We start from the raw sequence: 23,605 nt of genomic DNA on the forward strand, positions 1-23,605 counted from the left end.
AAGTAACACATTAATTTTAGCAACTATTTTTAAATGGCATTTAAATTTTAAATTGATTTTTTTTTATTTAATTTAACATTTAAATATAATTTAATTTAAAACATTTATTTTTTCCTCGCTGATTTTGGTTGGGTAATAAAGCATGATGACTCAGATATGATCTAGTTTAGCTTGCATGTGTGGGCATATTTTGACGTCTTTACCTAAAACTTTAAACATTTATAATATTTAAAATAAAACGGAAAGAAATAAGGAGACTAACATAATTTAAAACACTTATTTGGTGCTTAAACCACCTTCAGAAAGTTTTGCCAGCTGTGGTAGAGCGCAACGGAGGCTCCACTGGAATGTAGCAGATGTGTTAAAACTTGGTATTATTTATTAATATGTTATTAATGTGTTTTTGTGTTCCTCGTCTTGTACGTCGCCGTGTTATTGTGCGTCAACGTCACGTTTATCTGTCCTTAAGCGCGCATATAGTCGAACATTTCTGCTCGACATCGGTAGAAACAAACTTCACAAGTTAAACTCCGCGGACACTGATGAGCTGCAAGATTTCGGCTTGCTCCGGATGCGTACCCATCCTCCGACCCCCACCTCACCACCTCGCCCACAATGGAGGCGCTTCAAGCGGCTCGAGAGGAAGCAGAAGAGGGGTAAGCGCGGGGGTATCCGAACAAGGCTAGCGGCTAACCCCCACAAACCCGCAATCCCCTCCATCATTCTAGCGAACGTACGCTCGCTAGACAACAAACTGGACTACATCCGTCTACTTCGTTCATCACATAGGACTGTAAAGGACTGTTGTGCTTTTGTGTTTACGGAAACTGCACATTAGTGAGCAGCAGACAGCCCACCCCGATGCTTTTCTCATCCTGGCAGGGGACTTTAACCATGCAGACCTAAAGAGTGTGTTTCCAAAAATACAACAACACATAGACTTTCCAACACGGGGCAATAACACAATGGACTTTGTTTATACCACACAGAGAGGAGCTTACAAAGCCTTCCCCCTCCCCCACCTTGGTGGACCACTTAACTGTCATGCTAATGCCTGCTTACAGACCGATAGTTAAAGTCACCAAACCGGTTTGCAAGGAGATACAAGTGTGGCCAGAAGGTTCTTCAGAGGCTTTACAAGACTGCTTCAATACCACAGACTGGGATATGTTCAAACAGGCTGCCACTCAAAAGAGCAAGAGCACCAGCCCCAATCATGTACACCTTCTACAGAGGCACTATTGAGAGCATCCTGACCAGCTGCATCACTGTGTGGTATGGAACCTTAGATTTTCTGCAGGAAAACACTTCAATGCATAGTGAGAACAGCTGAGAAGATCGTTGGTGTCTCTCTCCCCTCCCTTCAGGACATTTACAGCACACGTACCCGTAGAGCCCTCTGCATAACAGCAGATGCCACCCACCCAATGCACAACTTCTTCAGTCTGCTGCAATCACACACACACACACACACACACACACACACACACATATTAATTTATATATATATTTGGTTGACAATAAATAAATAAAAGAAAGAATTAATGAATGAATTCTACAGTCTGCTTGTGCCTCTATGTTTATAGAGTTACTGGAGACATCCAGTAAGACACAGTCAAATATTCAGTCTAAATGCACTGGAGAGACCTGAAACATGTTAATTTTTCCTTATTGGCTATATGACATTTAGATGTTGCATATTATTTTGTGGTCTTAAGAAAAGTGTTAAGTATTTCAGCACATAAGAGCAAATATAGCTTATAGCCTATTTCGTTGCGCTCGGCAGCGTTTCACTAATAAAGCTCTTCATGTAAATTTCATTTTTCAATTTTAGCACGTCATATAAAAATATCGCCCTTGCGCCCTCATTTATGATATCCTGCCGCCGGGCCTGCTATAGCGAAACTTTATTGTTTGAGAAGAAACAAAAACGGAAACTGTGCATGAAAACCTGGCTGGGAAGATGGCGATAACATGAATTTTCTGTTCTTCAATGAGAAAAAAAAAATCGCAGACACGACACAATGACGGCGTTAATTATACAACGCAGTGTTTACGATCATATTAACAACTAACATTAATATCAATAACTCCTCTGGCTTTAGACTTTACCTTTTAGAGCTTGTTCTTGTCGGCGCAATATAAGTTTATTGCATGTATAGCTACGAATCAGATTATGAAGAATGATTAAGAGCATGCTTTTCCTTTATTTCATCCTTTCCGTAAGGTGTTTTATTTATTTATTTATTTATTTATAATTTTTTTTAAATAATGATGACAATATTCACTGTCTAAGCATTCCTCGGTATACTACCAACAAATTACGCCCCTGTACCCAAGTAGCCTACCTAAGTTAATTTACATTTCATGTAAAAAATAAGAAATCAAAAAAGACAAAAGTATTATGCTAAATATCCGTACAAACGAACATGTTTGTTGTTTAACTTTCGTTGATAAAACAACACAATACAGCCTATAATAATGTAGGCTAGTTAAATAGAAATAACTTTAACTGCTTGAAACAGTAAACGTTACATTTTAGAAACTTCACAAATACTAATCAATAATAATATAAATAGTAACGTAGAACAAAAATATTAGCCTAGGCTTGTAACAACATAAGTCAGATGTTGAAAAACCTGGCTGGGAAGACGGCGATAACATGAATTTTCTGTTCTTCAACGAGAAAATAAAATCGCAGACACGACACAATGACGGCGTTAATTATACAACGCAGTGTTTACGATCATATTAACAACTAACATTAATATCAATAACTCCTCTGGCTTTAGACTTTACCTTTTAGAGCTTGTTCTTGTCGGCGCAATATAAGTTTATTGCATGTATAGCTACGAATCAGATTATGAAGAATGATTAAGAGCATGCTTTTCCTTTATTTCATCCTTTCCGTAAGGTGTTTATTTATTTATTTATTTATTTATTTATAATTTTTTAAATAATGATGACAATATTCACTGTCTAAGCATTCCTCGGTATACTACCAACAAATTACGCCCCTGTACCCAAGTAGCCTACCTAAGTTAATTTACATTTCATGTAAAAAATAAGAAATCAAAAAAGACAAAAGTATTATGCTAAATATCCGTACAAACGAACATGTTTGTTGTTTAACTTTCCTTGATAAAACAACACAATACAGCCTATAATAATGAAGGCTAGTTAAATAGAAATAACTTTAACTGCTTGAAACAGTAAACGTTACATTTTAGAAACTTCACAAATACTAATCAATAATAATATAAATAGTAACGTAGAACAAAAATATTAGGCTTGTAACAACATAAGTCAGATGTTGAAAAACCTGGCTGGGAAGACGGCGATAAAATGAATTTTCTGTTCTTCAACGAGAAAATAAAATCGCAGACACGACACAATGATGGCGTTAATTATACAACCCAGTGTTTACGATCATATTAACAACTAACATTAATATCAATAACTCCTCTGGCTTTAGACTTTACCTTTTAGAGCTTGTTCTTGTCGGCGCAATATAAGTTTATTGCATGTATAGCTACGAATCAGATTATGAAGAATGATTAAGAGCATGCTTTTCCTTTATTTCATCCTTTCAGGTAAGGTGTTTTATTTATTTATTTATTTATTTATTTATTTATTTATTTATTTATTTATTTATTTATTTATAATTTTTTAAATAATGATGACAATATTCACTGTCTAAGCATTCCTCGGTATACTACCAACAAATTACGCCCCTGTACCCAAGTAGCCTACCTAAGTTAATTTACATTTCATGTAAAAAATAAGAAATCAAAAAAGACCAAAGTATTATGCTAAATATCCGTACAAACGAACATGTTTGTTGTTTAACTTTCGTTGATAAAACAACACAATACAGCCTATAATAATGTAGGCTAGTTAAATAGAAATAACTTTAACTGTTTGAAACAGTAAACGTTACATTATAGAAACTTCACATATACTAATCAATAATAATATAAATAGTAACGTAGAACAAAAATATTAGCCTAGGCTTGTAACAACATAAGTCAGATGTTGAAAAACCTGGCTGGGAAGACGGCGATAAAATGAATTTTCTGTTCTTCAACGAGAAAAAAAAATCGCAGACACGACACAATGACGGCGTTAATTATACAACCCAGTGTTTACGATCATATTAACAACTAACATTAATATCAATAACTCCTCTGGCTTTAGACTTTACCTTTTAGAGCTTGTTCTTGTCGGCGCAATATAAGTTTATTGCATGTATAGCTACGAATCAGATTATGAAGAATGATTAACAGCATGCTTTTCCTTTATTTCATCCTTTCCGTAAGGTTTATTTATTTATTTATTTATTTATTTATTTATTTATTTATTTATTTATTTATAATTTTTTAAATAATGATGACAATATTCACTGTCTAAGCATTCCTCGGTATACTACCAACAAATTACGCCCCTGTACCCAAGTAGCCTACCTAAGTTAATTTACATTTCATGTAAAAATTAAGAAATCAAAAAAGACAAAAGTATTATGCTAAATATCCGTACAAACGAACATGTTTGTTGTTTAACTTTCGTTGATAAAACAACACAATACAGCCTATAATAATGAAGGCTAGTTAAATAGAAATAACTTTAACTGCTTGAAACAGTAAACGTTACATTTTAGAAACTTCACAAATACTAATCAATAATAATATAAATAGTAACGAAGAACAAAAATATTAGCCTAGGCTTGTAACAACATAAGTCAGATGTTGAAAAAAAAACTGCGTCTCTCCGCCTTTTGTTTTCTATTCATATTTTAAATTCTTTGCCAGAAAAACTAACATGTTGACTTTGTTCGGTTTAAGCGGAGACTTATTTGAGATTACAATGTTTCCAGCAGCACTGAGACGTGTGCCTGTAGCGCATGCAGATACTGTGGCAAAGAGGGTATCTTGCTCCGCCGCCTGCATTTCTCGGAAACCAGCTCTACATCGCGGAGCGGCGCGTTCTCAACTACCAAATATGCTGCTCCATTTCTCATCAACGTCTACTATTTATCAGTTTCTCTTTTGTATTTGGCCATTTTTGAAAAGGCCTCTCTGCCATACCTGGCTGGACTAGCTGGGCATTTGCGTTCAGTAGATGACACCGGAGCTGGCTCCGCATTCCATGGGCTGGGTGACATGACCGCAGCTCTGGAGGTTCGACGTGTTTGTCCATTTAACACTTATTTTTCTAAACAAGCCCAACAAATAGCTTCATCCTAATTATTGATTCGCCTTTCTCGTTCGCCACGAATCCAAAATGTTTCCAGATCGGCGCTGAGCGAGCATAAGCAGAGCATAAAACACTGGCTGCAGTCAGTAAACAATTTAACAGATGCCCCGTCTGCAGCCAAACTTCAAAAATGTATAAAGCATATTTTAATCGTTTAACTGATACCATTCATCGGTTACAAACGTGCCCTTTCGGTTATTGCTTAATCGGTTATTTTGAGCATCCCCAACTAAACCGCATGTGCAAGCTCTATTTTTTTTTTCTCTCACGGCCGCACGCCGGAGATCCGGCATGGTGCCGGAATACTTTAAGCCCTGGTAAGATCATGTTTATTACTAAGAAAACTAAATCAAAATTATATTTTAATTGAACACATCTGATCACATAAGGTACGCACAGAAAAGTCTGTTTAGTGTTGTGGAAAGGCAAAGCTGAATATCTGTGGTTAAACTGCCACCCAGCGGTCAAAAGCTGCTGGCGCACCAAGTACCGCTGTCGCCGCGGTATGAATGGCGCCATAAGGAACACATTGAAGTAGTAACATCTGTATACAGGTCTTTCCAGCGGTACAAACAAGGCTGTTGTTCAGATGCCATCAGTCATGGCACGACACTCAGGATGACAAGAGCCATTTTTAGAGCGACTGTGAGTGGATTGTGATCAATTCATACACCCAGGAGCCTGCGCTCTCTTTCACGTGTACTGGCATTAAAAATGCATAGGCCAAAGTCACATGCTCCTTCCATTCAACAACTGACATCTTTTGATATGATGCATTAAACATTCAGGCAGAGATGAGCTTAGGCTGCAAAAGAAGACCTTTAGGGAAAGGGATCTGCTTTTACATGCGGGCCGTTGTCATATACCGAATAGAGTTCTGATTTGATGTCGCCATGATGCTGAAAGAGATCATGACATCATGATCACAGGTGCCACCATCAAAGCATATCGATGACAACTAAATTTTCCACGAGTGCAGCAACATTTGCAATCTTAATCTTTTTACTTTGCAGGGCTATTAGAAAGGGTTCTACAGCTAGGATGTTTATGTTATTTTTACACCAAGGTTTGATTATCTGTACCGATTTAAGTGAAGAAGTTACAGTACATGACAAAGATAACTAAAGGGATGGTTGTTGCAAAAGTTCTTTTTAATTCTAGTTCTTTTTTTATTTATTGACCCTAATGTTATTCCAAACCTGTACGACTTTCTTTGTCTTATATTTTGATAAACTGTATGTGTTGTGAGATTTGGATGTTGTCCTTTCAAAGGAAGTCAATGACCATCAAATGTAGGGGTGTAATTTTTTTTTCACAGTCCCAAAGATTATATTTGTTGATACCTCAAACAATAAACAAATGCTGGGATCACACTACTGTTCAATTCAGGTATATAACAGAGTATATACAGTACAGGAATCAGAGATTTAAATTTAATACCTTTTAAGACCTATTTTAAGACTTTATCCCACACATTTTAAGACCTTAAAACCACTTTCGGTTTCAACCGGAAACACTGGCAAGATTAACTTATTTTATTTACTAAATATTAAATGTAAGAAATTTATCCAAAACTAAAACATTATTCATATGTTGAATAAAAATCTATTAAATCTAGCTAATTCAGCAGAATGGCGCCTATAGAACTGCAGAAATAATGGTGTTGCCTTGGTTTCTGCAGTAAACAAAGCAGCATGATGTCAAATCTAGTAGGATTTCAATGATTTCATAAACTACACAGCATCCTGATATTCACGCATTTAATTCAGGCAAATGTATCATACAACCATACACTGCATAATCACAATTGATATAAAATGTAATACCTTGCAAAATAGCATTTAAGACTTTTAAATACTTTTTAAGTGCCTTAAATTTCTCTATATTGATTTATCAACTTTCATTATACTTTTTAAGACCCCGCGGACACCTTGTATAATGATAATATACAACAATTGAATATTACTTAACCCTTATAGCTACATTATCTTATTTTCTCAAAAATTCTACAAAATAAATTTTAATCGAATAAAATAAAATAAAATAATAATTTTGACCAAAAACTGTCAGTTAAAAATAAAAAGCGGACTTTACTTATTCAGAACATTTCTGAAACAGGTGAACAACAGTGTCTGCAAAGTGACTGACTGACAAGAAAGTCAATACACATCAAGACCATCATGTCTTTGATGGTAATTTGATAACAATTTAAATGTATAAAAATGAAAAGCTCTTCACCGTTTACTTAATTTTGAAGCAGATCCAAGTGAATCCAAACCTTTATGAGTTTCTTATTTCCTTTTTAAAACAAAACAAGATGTCTGAATAATGTTGGCAACCAGTAGCCATTTTCAATAGTAGAGAAACAAATTATCTATGGCTACCAGAGATGGCAAAAGTACAACCATCCTTTACTCAAGTAGAAGTACAGATACTCATGTTTAAAACGACTCAGGTAAAAGTTGAAGCACTTTTGTACTCAAGTAAAAGTAAAGTTCAGCCTCAAAAATGTACTGTAATGTAATGTAAAAAGTACCCCTTACTACTACATGTTTTAGTTTCACTAGTTACATTAGGTAAATATCCGGTTTCCCCCACAGTCCAAAGACATGCAGTATGGGTGAATAGATAAACTAAATTGGCCGTAGTGGTGAATGCAAGAATGTATGGGTGTTTCTCAGTACTGGGTTGTGGCTAGAAGGGCATCCGCTGTGTAAAACATATGCTGGAACAACTGGCGGTTCATTCCGCTGTGGCGACCCCTGATAAATGAGGGACTAAGCTGAAGGATAGTGAGTGAGGATAAATAGGTAACTAGACCTCACATCCTGTCGATACATTAATACAAACTTACATTTCAAATCTTTATGTAAAATGTTTGTTGCCAATTTTATGAAAGTAGCCAAGCAGCATCACACCCCGCAATATCGCTCAAAAAGTCAACCAATGTATCATCATGCTGATGCAATCTCACAGCATTCAGTATTTAGTTTTGGGCTGTTAGATCAAAAACTACAGCTGCCATTCATATTAATACTGCAGGCCTTTATAAATAATGTCTTAAATTTTACACTTAATTCTGTCCAAAATATATTGATTTTCTTTTCTTTTGCTAAAATAAATACTTTTTATTTGATCGTTTTAGAACTAAAATGTACAAATCTTTACAAAAAAAGCACTTTTTTGCAGTATTAGATTGAAAGATCAGAGAAATCCTGTGCAATATGATCGGAACAAAAGACTCTAACCACCTTAAGCATTTACATGGTATATTTTTGAACTGGAAAGTGTCTCTCTTGTTTACCTGTGATCCAATCGAGCAAAATGTGTCTTATCACAGTGTAAACAGGGCAGCATCAGTCCTGTTAAATTAGCTTACTCCCTCTGCCTCATCTGCGTAGTCATCCTTGCCATTCTCATAGTATTCTTTATAAACTTGCCTACATGCGTTGTGTGATAGCCATTGTTGAAAAAGCCGAGCACTGCAGCACGCAGGCGTGCAATGACGAACAATAGATTGATTGCATCAAAAAGGCGCTCAAATTGCGCAATGACAAGAAATAATATAGATTGTGTAACCAAACACATGAAAACAAATAACGACCGTGGTTTAAAACTGTAAGGAGTACAAGTAAAAAGTTAGTACAGTAATAAATACAGTAAAGTTTTCTACAGCGTACAGAAGTATTTGTACTTCGTTACTTCCCATCTCTGATGTCTACTGGTTTCTAGCATTCTACAAAATATCTTCTATATTCAACAGAACAAAGAAACTCAACAGGTTTGGAAAAGTTGGAGAGTAAGTAAATCATGACGCCGATTTTTAATTCTGTGTGAACTTTCCCTTTAAGTTTGTCAAAGCGATGAAAGCAACTGCCATGCTTTCTTACCAATTTCGAATGAATTTAGTAAAAATCTATGTCTGAGCATTGTTTACGTTCTCAACCTCCAAAAAAATGGAGCACAGGCAACGGGCCCCTGCTGCAGATGACAGAATAAATTTTAACTTATATTACATCTGCACCAGATTCAATACGCTGAAAGTAGGTCACGGTGCAGGAAGGTGTTGACATATTTGGGTTCAGCATCACTGTGGGAACGGCACAATCCCCCATAGCCAGCACACAAAGAGACCTCGAATGTCAAAGCACATGCACTAACCAGAAGCATCAGTGCAGGCTGCACGTGACGAGGGCCTTTTGTGGTTTCCACCATCGCAGGGCTCATCGGCGCAGACCAAAGGCTGCCGGCCATCGTCCATGTCAACTTCCTCGGTCAATAAGCTCAAGCTGTTTATGAGATGAGTAACACCGCTTGCATCTGCCTTCGACCTATCTTCTGTCTGACTCTCGAGTGCCTCCGTTTCTCCCTGGCAGTTTTGACTTTCCTCAGAAGCAGCAGTTGTGCTGTAGGACTCGTCTAATGTCCAGCCCTGTGCAGCCCAGTACTGAAACTGTTCCCAGTAGTACTTGTATATCTGTTGGAAGTGCTCGTCCCAGTCTGTCTGCGAGTGGGAAAAGTCTTGTGCTGTACTGTTGGAGTTTTCAGGATGTTTCTCCACCCAGCTTTGCCATAGTAGACCCTCTCCATGCTGTTGCCAGTACGTCAACCAGGCCTCATCTGACGTGGGACAAATCTGTTCACAGGGAGGCTCGGCGATGTCCTCAGAGTTTTCATTTGAGTCTGCATAATCTGAAGAGGTTTTCAAACACTTGACGGTTCTTTTGTTCTTCGGTCTTGCTAAAACTTGCCCCTAAAGATGAGAAACAATCATTAGTTTTGGGCCACAGCCAACTCATTTCCTGAAGCAAATGGGGTAAGACTTCACAGTAGCCTCCTTTAATGGCAATTTACAAAGAAAACACAGCTTGACTGCACTGGATAATCCAGGGACTTAAAGCAGCCCTGTTTCACATCTGGGCATTAACGCGCTATTATTTGCATGCATATATTAAAAGCCAAGTTTAAAAGTGTAGCAGAGAGACACTCTGATCAGATCGGTGAACCACCCTTGACGTAGATGTAAATGCCAGTGAACTTTAGTTATTTGCAAATACAATTCAGTCAAAGAATATCTAGATATTATTTCAGTACAAAATGCATGTTGATGTCAGATGTAAGAAAGTCCATTAAATGGAAAAGGTTACAAACAGTCATTAATAATCAATGTGGCAATGCACACAGTTAAGAATCAAGAGTATTATAATGTAATTTTGTTAAGTTTTTGAAAGAAGTCTCATAGGCTCATCTTGTATTTGGTCAAAAATACACAGTATTACTGTAAAGGTTATTGCACACTGAATCAAAAATTTTCGTCTGTAATTTTCGCACGTTAAAAAATAATTCGACCTCAGGTTGTGTGATTCGTACTGACACACTGCCTCTGAAACTTTCATCCGGTATAAATATAATCAAACAGGGTATAATCCTGTATAATAGAAGTTTTTACAGTTCAGAGCCACCGTACAAGCTAAATACAGAATGCCGTCAATTGAGCTACAGATATCTTTATGACCAAAACAGTGCATAAAATAAAGACAGAACGCCTATATGCTGAATTCAGTGACTGGCGCACCTCTCCTCTGCTGCTGCTTGGTGTGTGTGTGTGTGTGTGTGTCTCCATATCTTTGACATACTGCCCATAGACATTATAATAGAAAGCATGGTCCGCTGTCAGTCTGTTGCTTCAATACGTCAACACGGCCACCATCTATTATAAAGTCATATAATATGCCAGTCTCTGTTCAGGATTTGTTATGTAAATGTGTGAAGTTATCACAAACAATGTATCAAAATTCCACTGATTTTAACAATTTAATAATGAGGCATTGGAATCAGAATGTGAAAACTGATTTCCTAAACAAAGAAATAATATTAAATGTTAACAAAAATGTCCAAGGTACAGTTGAAGTCAGAATTATTAGCCCCTATGAAGTATTAGCCCCCCTGTTTATTCCCCCCCCCAATTTGTTTAACAGAGAGACGTTTTTTTCAACACATTTTCAACACCTAATAGTTGTAATAACTCATTCTAATAAATGATTTATTTTATCTTTGCCATGATGACAGTAAATAATATTTGACTACATATTTTTCAAGACACTTCTTTACAGCTTAAAGTAACATTAAAGGCTTAAGCTTGTACTGAAGACTATCGAAAAAAAATTAAAGGGGCTAATAATTTTTACCTTAAAATGTTTTTAAAAAATTAAAAGCTGCTTTTATTCTAGCCGAAATAAAACAAATAAAGCTTTCTCCAGAATAAAAAATATTATCTGACATACTGTGAAAATGTCTTTGCTCTGTTCAACATCATTTGTTAAATATTTAAAAAAGAAAAAAATTCAAAGGGGGGCTAATAAAGCAGGAAACAGGACAGTGGATTTTGGAAGAAGGCCTAAGAGTTTTTAAATGAATATTGTAACAAGCAATAAAAGCATAAAAGAGACATACAGCTCTCCTCTGTTTTGAAGAGCTGGCAAACTGCACAGGAAGCCCCAAACTGGCCATGAGCAAGGTCTCTTCATCAACAACAGCATCTTCTTCTTCCTCTTCCTCATCCTCATCTTCATCCACGGAACAGTTAGTATCTTTTAAAAGCTCTTCTCCATCATTAGTTTCAACACCTCCTGAAAAAAAAAAAAACTGTGAAGTCTGATTGTTTGAGAATTATGAGACGCTGCATGTATCTAAACACAGCAAAATGACTAAATAAATGGTACTTCAGGACTCCTAGGAGCTTCAAAACTCTCTAAATATGTTCAGTCCTTTGTGACAGAATTAATAATACATTTGTACTCACAATATCTACCCTGTAAAAATTTTTAGAGCTTGGTGTGGTTTGACTATAAAATTGTAATAATTTACATGATTTTCTAGGTCATGCTTTTAAATACCACTTCCTCATATATTCCAGTTTTTCAAGGAAACAGTAAACCTGTTTCTACAAAAGATGTAAACAGTTGTCGAGGATGTGAACAAAAAAGAAATATAATTTTTAACAACTTTTTTAATGCTTGTTTTGTTTTATTTTAAAGTCTACTTGAGGCTCCACAGAACATTTGTTGAGTAACATTGAGCTGAATGTTATAATTAAATAGTTATATCATTTTTAAGCAGATAAAATCAGATAATAACAGGAAACTATACCTTGCACTTCATTTTCAGCTTGACTTGATATGGCTTTAAAATCTGACCGATACAATTCTCGATCGCTGTGGATAAACACAAGACAAACAGTATTTTCAGAATAGTAAACAAACAGGCAACATCCCATGTCAGCCTAGTGTTCAGTGTCACAGTCAATGCTCACTTCATCAAATATACTGTAGTAGTCAACATTTGAAGTGGATCATCAACTTTCATCAAAGTTGTCCTAAATTACAGAACCCCCACTATTGTCCTAGGACAATTTTGAAAAACAATTTTGATTCACTTTGAATACTGACTAATGTGTATTGAACCATCACATAGTTACACAGAGGTAATCAATGTTCATTTTAGATCAATCTACCTTTGTATATAGTAAAAATACTTTTTTATTGCTATGATCACACATAAGACCAAGGCATATCCAAGGCATAACACAGTTTATATTAAATATATTACATAAAATATAATATTTAAAAACAAGCAAACTGAAAAATACAGCAATTACAAAGACTCAACAATTATTTAATTAATGATATGATAATAATAAAAACATTCTGGTAAAATCTTTCAAGTGCCAGGTTGAGTGTACTTCATAAATAAAGTTTCTACTTGTATTAAAATGGAGATTCTAACAGAATATGTGTAATTGAAGGTGGGGGGGTTAAATAAAAAAAAAAACATATGCATATATCATACACAAATTTGGGTTCGTTAGCTCAGGATATTAAGCCTACAATCCCTAATTTAGAGGTGAAATTTGACTCAGATTTAAAATTTAACAATCAAATCTATTTTTTTTCCCTATTAAGACAACTCGCAAAAATAAAGCAATATACCAAAACAACCGTTTGAGGTGGTAATTCATGCTTTTGTGACCACTAAGTTAGATTACTGTAATACACTGTATGTGAGGTGCAGCGGGTCAGCTATTACTCGTTTGCAAATAGTGCAAAATGCTGCAGCACGTCTGTTAACTGGTACTCATAAATATGACCCCATTTCCCCCATGCTAGCTTTGCTTCATTGGTTGCCAGTTCATTCTAGAATACAGTTTAAGATTCTTTATTTGTTTTTAAATCTCTAAATGGTCTTGCGCCACCTTCTATCCCTGAGCTGATACACCCCTATAAGCCCACTCGCTCTCTCAGTTCAGCTGATCAGTTGCTCCTGATTGTGTCAAAAATGAAGTGTAAGCTTAGAGGGGACTGTGCTTTCACCGGTAGGTCCTAAACTATGGAATGATTTGCCATTGGCGATTAGACAGGCCTCTTTTTTTTCTTCATTTAAATCAGCTCATTTCTTTTAAATTTAGTCAAGGCAAGTTTATTTATATATTATATAATATATAATAACATATATAAACAGGAATAAAAGAGACAAGTAAAAGAAAATAAAAACAAATAATAAAAGTGATTAAATTAGACTAAAATCTGTTAAAACAGGTTATTAAAAAAGGAAAAAGAAAAGAAAGACATAATAGTGAGATCTGTCTAATGCAGCACAGTGTTCATTTAGTAAACGCACAGCTAAACAGATGTGTTTTCAGTCTTGATTTGAACTTGCTTATTGTTGGAGCACATCTGATCATTTCTGGAAGCTGATTCCAGCAGCAGGGGGCGTAGTAGCTGAAGGCCGATTCACCCTGCTTTGACTGAACTCTTGAAATTTCTAGTTTATATGATCTTAATGATCTATTAGGTTTGTATTCAGTGAGCATATCTGTAATGTATTGAGGTCCTAGGCCATTTAGTGATTTATAGACAAGTAATAATACTTTAAAATGTATTCTGAATGTAACTGGAAGACTTTACTAACTGGTTATTTTAATTTATATGCATTTTTAGGTAGTTTGGCTATACTTTACCTTATATTTTATATACTATAATGCTTAGTTTGTTGTACTGTTGTTGTACAATTCTCCACAGCATTTTGGCTCACTTCTGTGTTTTTTAATGTGCTCTATAAATAAAGTTTTACTTGAATTGAGTTTGACAAACGTAAACTCCAAAATTGAGTTGACAATTAAGGAGTTATCAAAAAGAAAACCCAAGTCAATGTTGTATGAGCTTGATTAAATCTTGTTTTAACCGAGATTATAAACCTCTTTTCATTTCAGGATGATTTCGTGTGGTTTACAGGCTGAACATGCATCTCACGTTTCTTGTGACTTATTTAATATACAATAATTGACAGTTTTTATGTCATGCCACTTTTTTATCATAAAGAAAAACATCTTTATGACTAAATGAGTACGATTAGACTTGATGGTTTATTCGACTGACCACTGGCCTTTTCTCATTCTCAGCCCATTTAAAACCAGGTAACCAAGTCATTTGCAAGTCCATGCAGTTTTTAAGTCATTTTTGCCTTTCTTAGCAAAACTGCTCGCATATCAGATGATCATATCACACGCAGTCTTGTTCAACACGAATACATACTTGACGTAGGCTCTGGAGCACAAGCAGTGTATAGTCATCTCTGTCTCTTCGCCTTGATAGAAGATGATATCAGCAAGAGGAACAACATTCCGCTCGCCGTAATCAATCATCATGATCGACGCATGAGTGACACCTGTCAACAGAGTTTTCAACGAACCCCCCGTAATATTACCGTTTCGTAGTAAGGTCAGCGGGACTGAAAACCACCAGGAGAGTCGATATTCAGATATAACGATTAATTAAAACGAAAATGGTTAAAATACTACAGTATTATTTATCAAACAACACGCACATTTAACTACTGCTATGTACGTTCCCTCCTCGTGTTTTGTAAATTGCACGTCAAATTAAAAGACTCTCTGTAAACTCGCGATACTAACAACGACTGGTTTGCGCGTGCAGGACTTTTATTATGACGCTTCTTTGCTCGTTCAGCCACGGACGTTGACCTGGAGGGTTTCCTGTTTGTGTCACATGTAAAGAGAGCCGGTTTAGTCAGGAAGGGAAAATATTTATTGAGGACAACAGTATCTGTTTCATCGAGGTATCATCATGTAAGTACATCTGAATGAAAATGATATTTAAAACGGCTCTTGTAAAACATTTATTCGAATGTTTAGTTTTACGAATGATAAGATGCATTTAGATGAATTACTTTTCGTGGTGACAGCTCTAAAACCGCAAAAGCTGGAGCTTTTTAAGGTAACGTTATGTTCATCTATGATGGTTGTTCACTAGTCAAGTGTAACGGAAGACCGAGAGATCTAACGCTACGCTTTTCCTTGTCGTTATTGACAGTGTTCATTTAAGTGACGTTGAAGGTTGAACAACAGTCTTAACCTGTCACTGAGGCTGAATGAACAGTTATAACTTCACTGACATCAATGTCATTCCATTTTAGGGCACCGCTGTGAGTTTGTTATGTTTGACCGAGCAACACATTTCCGCTGGAGAAGGTTTGTGTGATTTAATGTGACGTATATACATATTTATTTCAGTTTATCTGCCTGTTGAATAATCTGTCAAATAGCTTAAGTTAGATTTGTGAATCGTGTCAGCTGAAGTGTGTCTCAAAAGCTTGAGTCACAAAATGTCATTGGATTTACGATTATTGTTGTCAAACAGTCCCCCGTCTGCTATTGGTTAACAAGAAAATAGCCCCGCCCCAAACTCACGTCATTGGCCAAATCGTGTGGCTTGTGAAAGAGGATGTCAATTTAGTTGTCAAATACGAATTGATGTTCTGACACTCATTACATTTTTATAAGTTACAGAAATAATGAATAATATCGTACAACCTTTATAATAATATCCTAATATTATAATATATATCCTAATACAATGAAATGTGCTGGGTGGCGCAGTGGGTAGCGTTGTCGCCTCACAGCAAGAAGGTAACTGGTTCGAGCCTCAGCGGGGTCAGTTGGAATTTTTCTGTGGAGTTCGCATGGGTTTCCTCTGGGTGTTCTGGTTTTCCCCACACTTCAAAGACGTGCTATAGGTGAATTGGGTAAGCTAAATTGTCTGTAGTGTATGTGTGTAAATGAGAGTGTATGGGTGTTTCCCAGTGATGGGTTGCAGCTGGAAGGTGATCCGCTGTGTAAAACATATGCTGGATAAATTGGCGGTTCATTCTGTGGCCACCCCAGATTAATAAAGCCACTAAGCCGAATAGAAAATGAATAAATGAAATGTGCTTTATAAATAAACTTCATTCATTCATTCATTTTCTTTTCGGCTTAGTCCCTTTATTAAACTTGGGTCGCCACAGCGGAATGAACCACCAACTTATCCAGCACATGTTTTATGCAACGGATGCCCTTCCAGCCGCAACCTATCACTGAGAAACACCCATACACTCTCCTTTATACACATACACTACGGACAATTTTAGCATACCCAATTCACCTATACTGCAAGTCTTTGGACTGTGGGGGAAACCGGAGCACCTGGAGGAAACCCACGCAAATGCGAGGAGAACATGCAAATTTCACAAATGTCAACTGACCCAGCCGAGGTTCGAACCAGCGAACTTCTTGCTGTGAGGCGAGAGCGCTACCCACTGTGCCACCGCGCCACCATATAAACAAACTTGCCTTGAATGTCATTGAATGAAAAACAGTCCTACAAAGCACATGAACAACAATATTGAAATATAACTCTCATCATTTAAAGTTATTAAATTTAATTGTATTATCAACATATTTATTGCAAATCTATATTAATATTTACATTCATTGAGATTGCTCTAGCATCACGGTGGCACAGTGTGTAGCACAATCGCCTCACAGCAAGAAGGTCTCTGGTTCAAACCTCTGCAGGGTCAGTTGGCATTTCTGTGTGGAGTTTGCATGTTCTCCCCACGTTCGCGTGAGTTTCCTCCGGGTGCTCCGGTTTCTCCCACAGTCCAAAGACATGTGATTACAGGTGAATTGAATAAGCTAAATTGTCTGCAGTGTATGTGTGAATGAGTGTGTTTGGATGTTTCCCAGTGATGGGTTGCGGCTGGAAGGGCATCCGCTGCGTAAAGCATATGCTGGATAAGTTGGCCGTTCATTCCGCTGTGGCTACCCCAGGTTAATAAAATGACTAAGCTGAAAAGAAAATGAATGAATGAGATTGCTCTATTATTCCTTGCTCTATTCTCCGCTGCTTCATGGGACATGGTAGAACTAGATTTTTTTAACAACATCACGGGTGATTATTATTATTTTTTTAATACAGTTGTTTAAAAAAAAGATGTATTAATGGAAACCTACAGTCTATGATGCAAACTGGGTTCGATAAAAAAAACATACAATTTATGAACCACAGGTGTGCCTTTAAAGGTTTATCAGATATTTTTAAATATACTGTATAAATTTAGAGATCTCTTGAAAATTCTCAATTTCTCTGGATTTATATTTTACGTTTATGTGATTTAAGTAAATATAATTTTAGATCTATTCTGTTGGAAGACAGAAAAGAAAAAGATTATGTTACATTCATTAGAATGTTCATTAAAACTGTATATTCATTAGAATACTAATGTTTTAACTTCTGAAGAGTTCAGAAATGAAAGCATTTGTAATTACGACTCTGAATCTGAATAATTGTCATGATCTTAAAAAATGCTTTAAATGTCAGTATTTTATTTTAAATTTGGATGAAATGTTATCAGACATTTTCAAGGGATCTCTTTAAAATGCATATACACAAGATTATTCATGTACATAATGTATGCGACATACGTTGTCTACTAATTTTCAACCTACCGACATGCATATTAAACTTTATATCAGTGAATGTGTTTTAATATCATAAAAATGAACCACTTCAGCTTTAATTGCATCTTAACATGCGTCATTGATAGTTTGTTTCTCTCATGTCCAGGTCTGCCCTTTGGCAGATTGTTGCCTTGCTCAGCCCATCTGCCATCGGGAGAGGCTAACAGTGAAGCAGCATGTCCAGTGGGAATGAGTCCTGTCTGTTTGAGAATGGATCCATCAGCCTCTTCTCCTGCTTGGTCCACGTGTGGGAGGAGTGGGCAGGACTTGGGCAGATCGAGGATTACCTCAGCTTCCTGGAGTATCTGCTCTGGGTTTTCACACCGCTAGCCGTGGTCTTCATCCTGCCCTTTCTCATAGTGATCCTTCTCTATCTGTCAATACTTTTCCTTCATGTGTACAAACACAAGAACCAGCTGAGGGAAGCATATTCCAATAACCTTTGGGATGGAGCAAGGAAAACTCTGGCCACCCTGTGGGATGGGCATGGTGCTATTTGGCATGGTATGTAATGGACTTAGGTTTTTAATATGCATTTTTTTGTTATTTTGTTATTTTGTTATCTACTGATATGGGATCGATGGACAGGAATGATAAAAGCATAACTGAGAAGTCTAAAAACATGATGTAAGATCAGACATATTTTGTGTATTATATTGCAATTTATATTTTTCTTCCAGCCTTAAACAATCTTATACATTGACAATGCAAATAATGTTGTTTCTGGCATTCCTGCTCAGTATTTATTAAGTGGACCATCTAAATAACTGTTCTGTCTATTGTTTTCTAATTGAACTTCTACTTATGGTATTTTCTAAAGGTTAGAAATGACTTAAAGTAATGAGAAAGTTAATGAATCATTTTTAAATAGTTATTTGTGGGCATTGTCCTTTGAAATAATATTGCAATTCAAAATCATTTTCTGTTTTAATGTTTCCACATATAGCAGAACACATGAGCTTGATGTTATTAAATAAATGATCACTTACTGTTATCAACACTGAAGACTGTTGAACATTGTTCTGCTTAATAATATTTTGTTGAAACTATGTTTTCTTTTTTTCTAAATGGAAAGCTTAAAAGAAACACATGTAATTGAAATATACATTTATGTAATTTTTAATTGTCTTTAATGTCACTTAGTGTCACAGTTTTTAATAATATCCAATGTTTCATGTCAATACATTTTCATAAAAGTGGTGCATTCTGTCAAGCTTCACAAAAAATGTTGAACCATGTCCCCCTGATTAATCAGGTGTTTATTTTTGACAGGTTATGAAATCCATGGTTTAGACAAAATTCCAGATGAAGGACCTGCCCTCATAGTCTATTATCACGGGGCGATTCCGGTAGACTACTATTATTTCTTGGCAACAGTTATCCTTCAGAAGGGAAGAACTTGTCATTCAGTGGCTGATCATTTTCTCTTCAAGGTTCCAGGTAAAAACATTCATAATGGAAAACTTTCAAATCGTCAGAATCATTTATTTAATCGTTATTCAGTACCTGTTTTTGTTGACATTCGGTCAATTTCTAAACAAACGTGCCCTACAACTCTGAGCTTAGAATTTAAAATAGCAGAATTTCACTTTATCCTTAACACATGGATGTACTTTTAGCATTACAAGTGTCGATTAAGGTACTGTAAGGTAAACTTTATTGTCCCAGGTGATGTCATGGATTCATAATCTCTGCTGCATCACGTTTAACTAATCATTCACAACAATTCAATACATACATACATTATAATATATAATATATACATGATAAAAAATAAAGTAAAATAAATAAATAAATATATATATATATATATATGTAATGTACTGTAATGTGTGTATTTATATAGCGCATTTATTGTGTATTGCCATACACCCAAAGCACTTCACAATCACGAGGGTGGTCCCTCCACACCTCCACTAGTGTGCAGCATTCACTCTGATGATGCAATGGTAGCCACAGGACAACGGCGCCATTGCGCTCACCACACACCAGCTATTAGTGTAGTCGGGGACAGTCATAGAGCCAATCAGTGGATGGGGATGATTGGGAGGCTATGATGGTTTAGGGCTAAGAGGGCATTTGGCCAGGACACCAGGGGTTACACCCTTTACTTTTTACGAGAAGCGCCATGGTATTTTTAATGACCACAGAGATTCAGGACCTCGGTTTAACGTCTCATTCAAAAGACGCTACTCACTGACAGTAAAGTGTCCCCTTCACTATACTGGGGCATTAGGACTCACGCAGACCACAGGGTGAGCGCCCCCTGCTGGCCTCACCAACATCACTTCCAACAGCAACCTAGTTTTTCCATGTGGTCCCCCATCCAGGTACTGACCAGGCTCAGCCCTGCTTAGCTTCAGTGAGTAACCGGTTTTGGGCTGCAAGGTGATATGGCTATGGCCATATATAGAAATAGATATAGACGAGTCACATCTTATCTTAATAATTTAAATCACATTTTATCATAATTTATTTAATAAGAAAGTCATATCTTAATAATTTAAGTTAAATTAATTAGCAATTACAAAACACACCCTTTCTTAAGATTATTCTTATCCTGACATTGTTGTGCTGTTTTTAAAGGGTGCTTGAGAGTAAAGAGCTAATGTCACAAAACATGAATGTAGCATACTAATTTCTACATCTCAATTGATCTAGCATTTCTGTGTCTAAATTTGAATGTACTGTATCTCATGTAATGCATCATCCATGGTCTCATACTGGCTAAACACCCTCTGACCCTGCCTGCTACAGAAGCCACGCCCTAAACACCTGCTACTGGTTGAGCTGGAAAGTGATTGATGTATCTGAAGAGAATGCTTTCAGTGGGAACTGTGTCTCAATCAGCTTCTTAATCAGTTGTCAGGGCACTGACCAGGGAGTTACTTTATGGGTTGTCACAATCACAAAATGATTCCGGTGCACTGAAACATTTTGAAGTCCTGAAAAGTTCCACAATGCACTGTGAAAATTTATTTATTATTATAATTTTATTTTATAAAGAATGTAATAAGTTATCTTTTACCATAATTTAACATAATTAGATAGGTACAGAACAATTAAGCAAACATTCACAAGTGAGTAATGGTTGATATTTTGCTGGTGTATGAATGGGATACGAAAATCATTTATCTATAATGTACGTAAAAAAAATTATATAAATAAAAATATAAAATTATTAAGTAAAAAAATATCAATTCTGCTGTTCCAGTTTTGATGTGGAACAATCACCATCAGTGTCCCAATGTGAAGAGAACCAGGTTTTTTTTTTTTTTTTTTGCCTGAATCTGTGTACAAATACTCCGTGTACCTACTGATTCATGACTTCGAGAAGTAGGAATCTGATTGAGACCCCAATGATTTAATTGTGCTCAGGAGGCGTCATGTTTACACATTCTTCAGAGATAAACCCATAAATGGCATACTTGAAGTACTCCATGTCTACCAAGAAATATCACAGCAATGCCCTGACACAAGCTCAGAAGTCAGTCCTTTCCATATTCAACAAGATCACACACACTCTGATGAGATTATTTGTGCTTCTATTATGTGTTTAACAACCACGGCAGGTTTTAAGCTCCTGTTGGAGGTGTTCAGTGTGATCCATGGGCCGCAGGAGGAGTGTGTGAAGGCTCTGCGGAACGGTCATCTCCTGGGCATCTCTCCTGGAGGAGTACGAGAGGCTCTGTTTAGTGACGAGACGTACCCTCTGTTCTGGGGCAAACGCAAAGGCTTTGCACAAGTAGCCATTGACTCTAAAGTGGTAAACGAGCGTTTCTCTTATTCGGCTCCTTTCATACATCATGGTTTTGTTGTGCTGACAGTCTGTTTGTCACTACAGCCAGTCATACCAATGTTTACGCAAAACCTGAGGGAGGGATTTCGCTCTCTTGGAACATTAAGTGAGAACAAAACATTATAACTTCTACACTGTTGTATTAATATGTATCATGATAGATTACGGAGAGCTTCTATATGTTCTAAAATCAATATGTTTATCTCAAAATTCTTTCAGGATTCTTCCGCTGGGTGTATGAGAGGTTTCGTCTGCCGGTAGCACCCATCTATGGAGGATTTCCAGTCAAATTTCGCACCTTCTTGGGTGACCCAATTCCATACGACCCAAAGCTCAATGCAGCCGAGTTGGCTGAAAAGGTAAGACGACTTAAGGCCCTGATATACTTGAAATGAAATTGAAGAATATACTGTAGTGGTGGGATGTCGTTTCAATCAAAATCAGGCCCAGAATAATTATGTTTGGACTTTGTTTGGAACTTTAAAATTGCTTGCCAAAGTCAGCTGCTTTGTCAAAGCTAGTAAACACCTCTGCGCTACCGTTGGTCCATGGTAATAGGCAGTAGGTGGGTGTGGCTTGAGACTCCGACTTATTAATGTAAAAGTTTTGTTCTAAACAAACCTAAAGAGCCATGGTGCAAATTACAGAGGGGTTTATCATGAAGGGGGATCAGCCCTTTAATAATTATTTTTTTCTCTGATCTGTATAATAAATAATAATATTAATTATTAAATAATAGATAATATAAATATACATTTTGACCACCCCTATAACGGTTCATACCATTGTAAACACATAATCGCACCAATCAGTCTATGTGAGAAAGAAATCATTCAACAGTCTGACACCAACAGATCTAGAGCACCGATAGACATTGTAAGTGTTAACAACACTCTTTTCTTGTAAAATAGGTGTTTGTATCTACATCTAGTCTACAAATAAAGTAAAAATTAGATTCATAGTTTGTATAGTTTGACCTACAGCAACTATAATAGCTAATCAGTGGTTACTGTAGGTCAGAATACACCAAATGTCCTGCAAAACACTGAAAACTTGAATGGGTTTTATTAATATATTAGTTTTAATTTGAATAAATGCATAAATTTGATTCACTGAGGGATGTATTACACAAACTAACATTACAGAAAAAGTTGACCCTCCCGCCTCCTGAATCGTCAATGTATAAAGTCGTAATTGTAATATTTTAACATTCAGCACTTAGTTACTTCTTTACGTTCAGTGCTTTAGTTTTCTTTTTTCAGAACAATTTTCTTTAATGCTATCTATTTTTTAAACTGACAATAATAGTAAACAATCAACTTTAAAGGAACATTTCAACCAAAAATGAATATTTTTATTTCACAATTTACTCCGAGTGAGGTGGTTTAAACTTTTATGAATGTTTTCTTCTGTTGAACACAAAGAAGGATATTCTGAAGAACTGTGAGAAAAAGAAGCCATTGCATAGTAGGAATGAAGAATTTTTGTTTTGGGGGAAACTATCCATTTAATGGTGACAAAAACATATCCACATTATGATATGACACTTTCTTAACTTTGATTTTCAACAGGTTTTTAATTTTTAGTTTTTTAATGAAAAAAAAAATAGGAAATGGATTGATCGTGTTAGAGTTTGCATAGTCATCATCAATGGCATCAGGTTGTTTGCTAATAAATGCTAAAATGGTGTTTCAAAC

General features: G+C 36.2%; 2 protein-coding genes across 3 annotated transcripts in view; one reads left to right on the plus strand and one right to left on the minus strand.

The window, feature by feature from the left end:
• The window catches only part of tgs1 (trimethylguanosine synthase 1), a 53,859-nt gene extending 38,689 nt beyond the window's left edge, over window positions 1-15,170 (minus strand). The window contains exons 1-4 of the mRNA XM_056476482.1: window positions 14,844-15,170; window positions 12,403-12,467; window positions 11,707-11,882; window positions 9,415-10,006 (exon numbers count right to left, since the gene is read on the minus strand). Of these exons, the coding sequence (XP_056332457.1) occupies window positions 9,415-10,006; window positions 11,707-11,882; window positions 12,403-12,467; window positions 14,844-14,956 (946 nt within the window). The 5' untranslated portion in view covers window positions 14,957-15,170. The remainder of the gene's footprint in view (window positions 1-9,414; window positions 10,007-11,706; window positions 11,883-12,402; window positions 12,468-14,843) is intronic.
• Window positions 15,171-15,306: 136 nt separating this feature from the next.
• The window catches only part of tmem68 (transmembrane protein 68), a 13,449-nt gene continuing 5,150 nt past the window's right edge, over window positions 15,307-23,605 (plus strand). The window contains exons 1-7 of one of the 2 annotated variants that reach the window (XM_056476539.1): window positions 15,307-15,397; window positions 15,745-15,799; window positions 18,216-18,613; window positions 19,382-19,549; window positions 21,682-21,875; window positions 21,954-22,014; window positions 22,128-22,267. In XM_056476539.1, the coding sequence (XP_056332514.1) occupies window positions 18,286-18,613; window positions 19,382-19,549; window positions 21,682-21,875; window positions 21,954-22,014; window positions 22,128-22,267 (891 nt within the window). In that variant the 5' untranslated portion in view covers window positions 15,307-15,397; window positions 15,745-15,799; window positions 18,216-18,285. The remainder of the gene's footprint in view (window positions 15,398-15,744; window positions 15,800-18,215; window positions 18,614-19,381; window positions 19,550-21,681; window positions 21,876-21,953; window positions 22,015-22,127; window positions 22,268-23,605) is intronic. The other variant, XM_056476549.1, reaches the window with a different exon arrangement.

Source organism: Danio aesculapii, chromosome 2 (genome assembly GCF_903798145.1).
Source record: "Danio aesculapii chromosome 2, fDanAes4.1, whole genome shotgun sequence".
Lineage (NCBI taxonomy): Eukaryota > Metazoa > Chordata > Actinopteri > Cypriniformes > Danionidae > Danio > Danio aesculapii.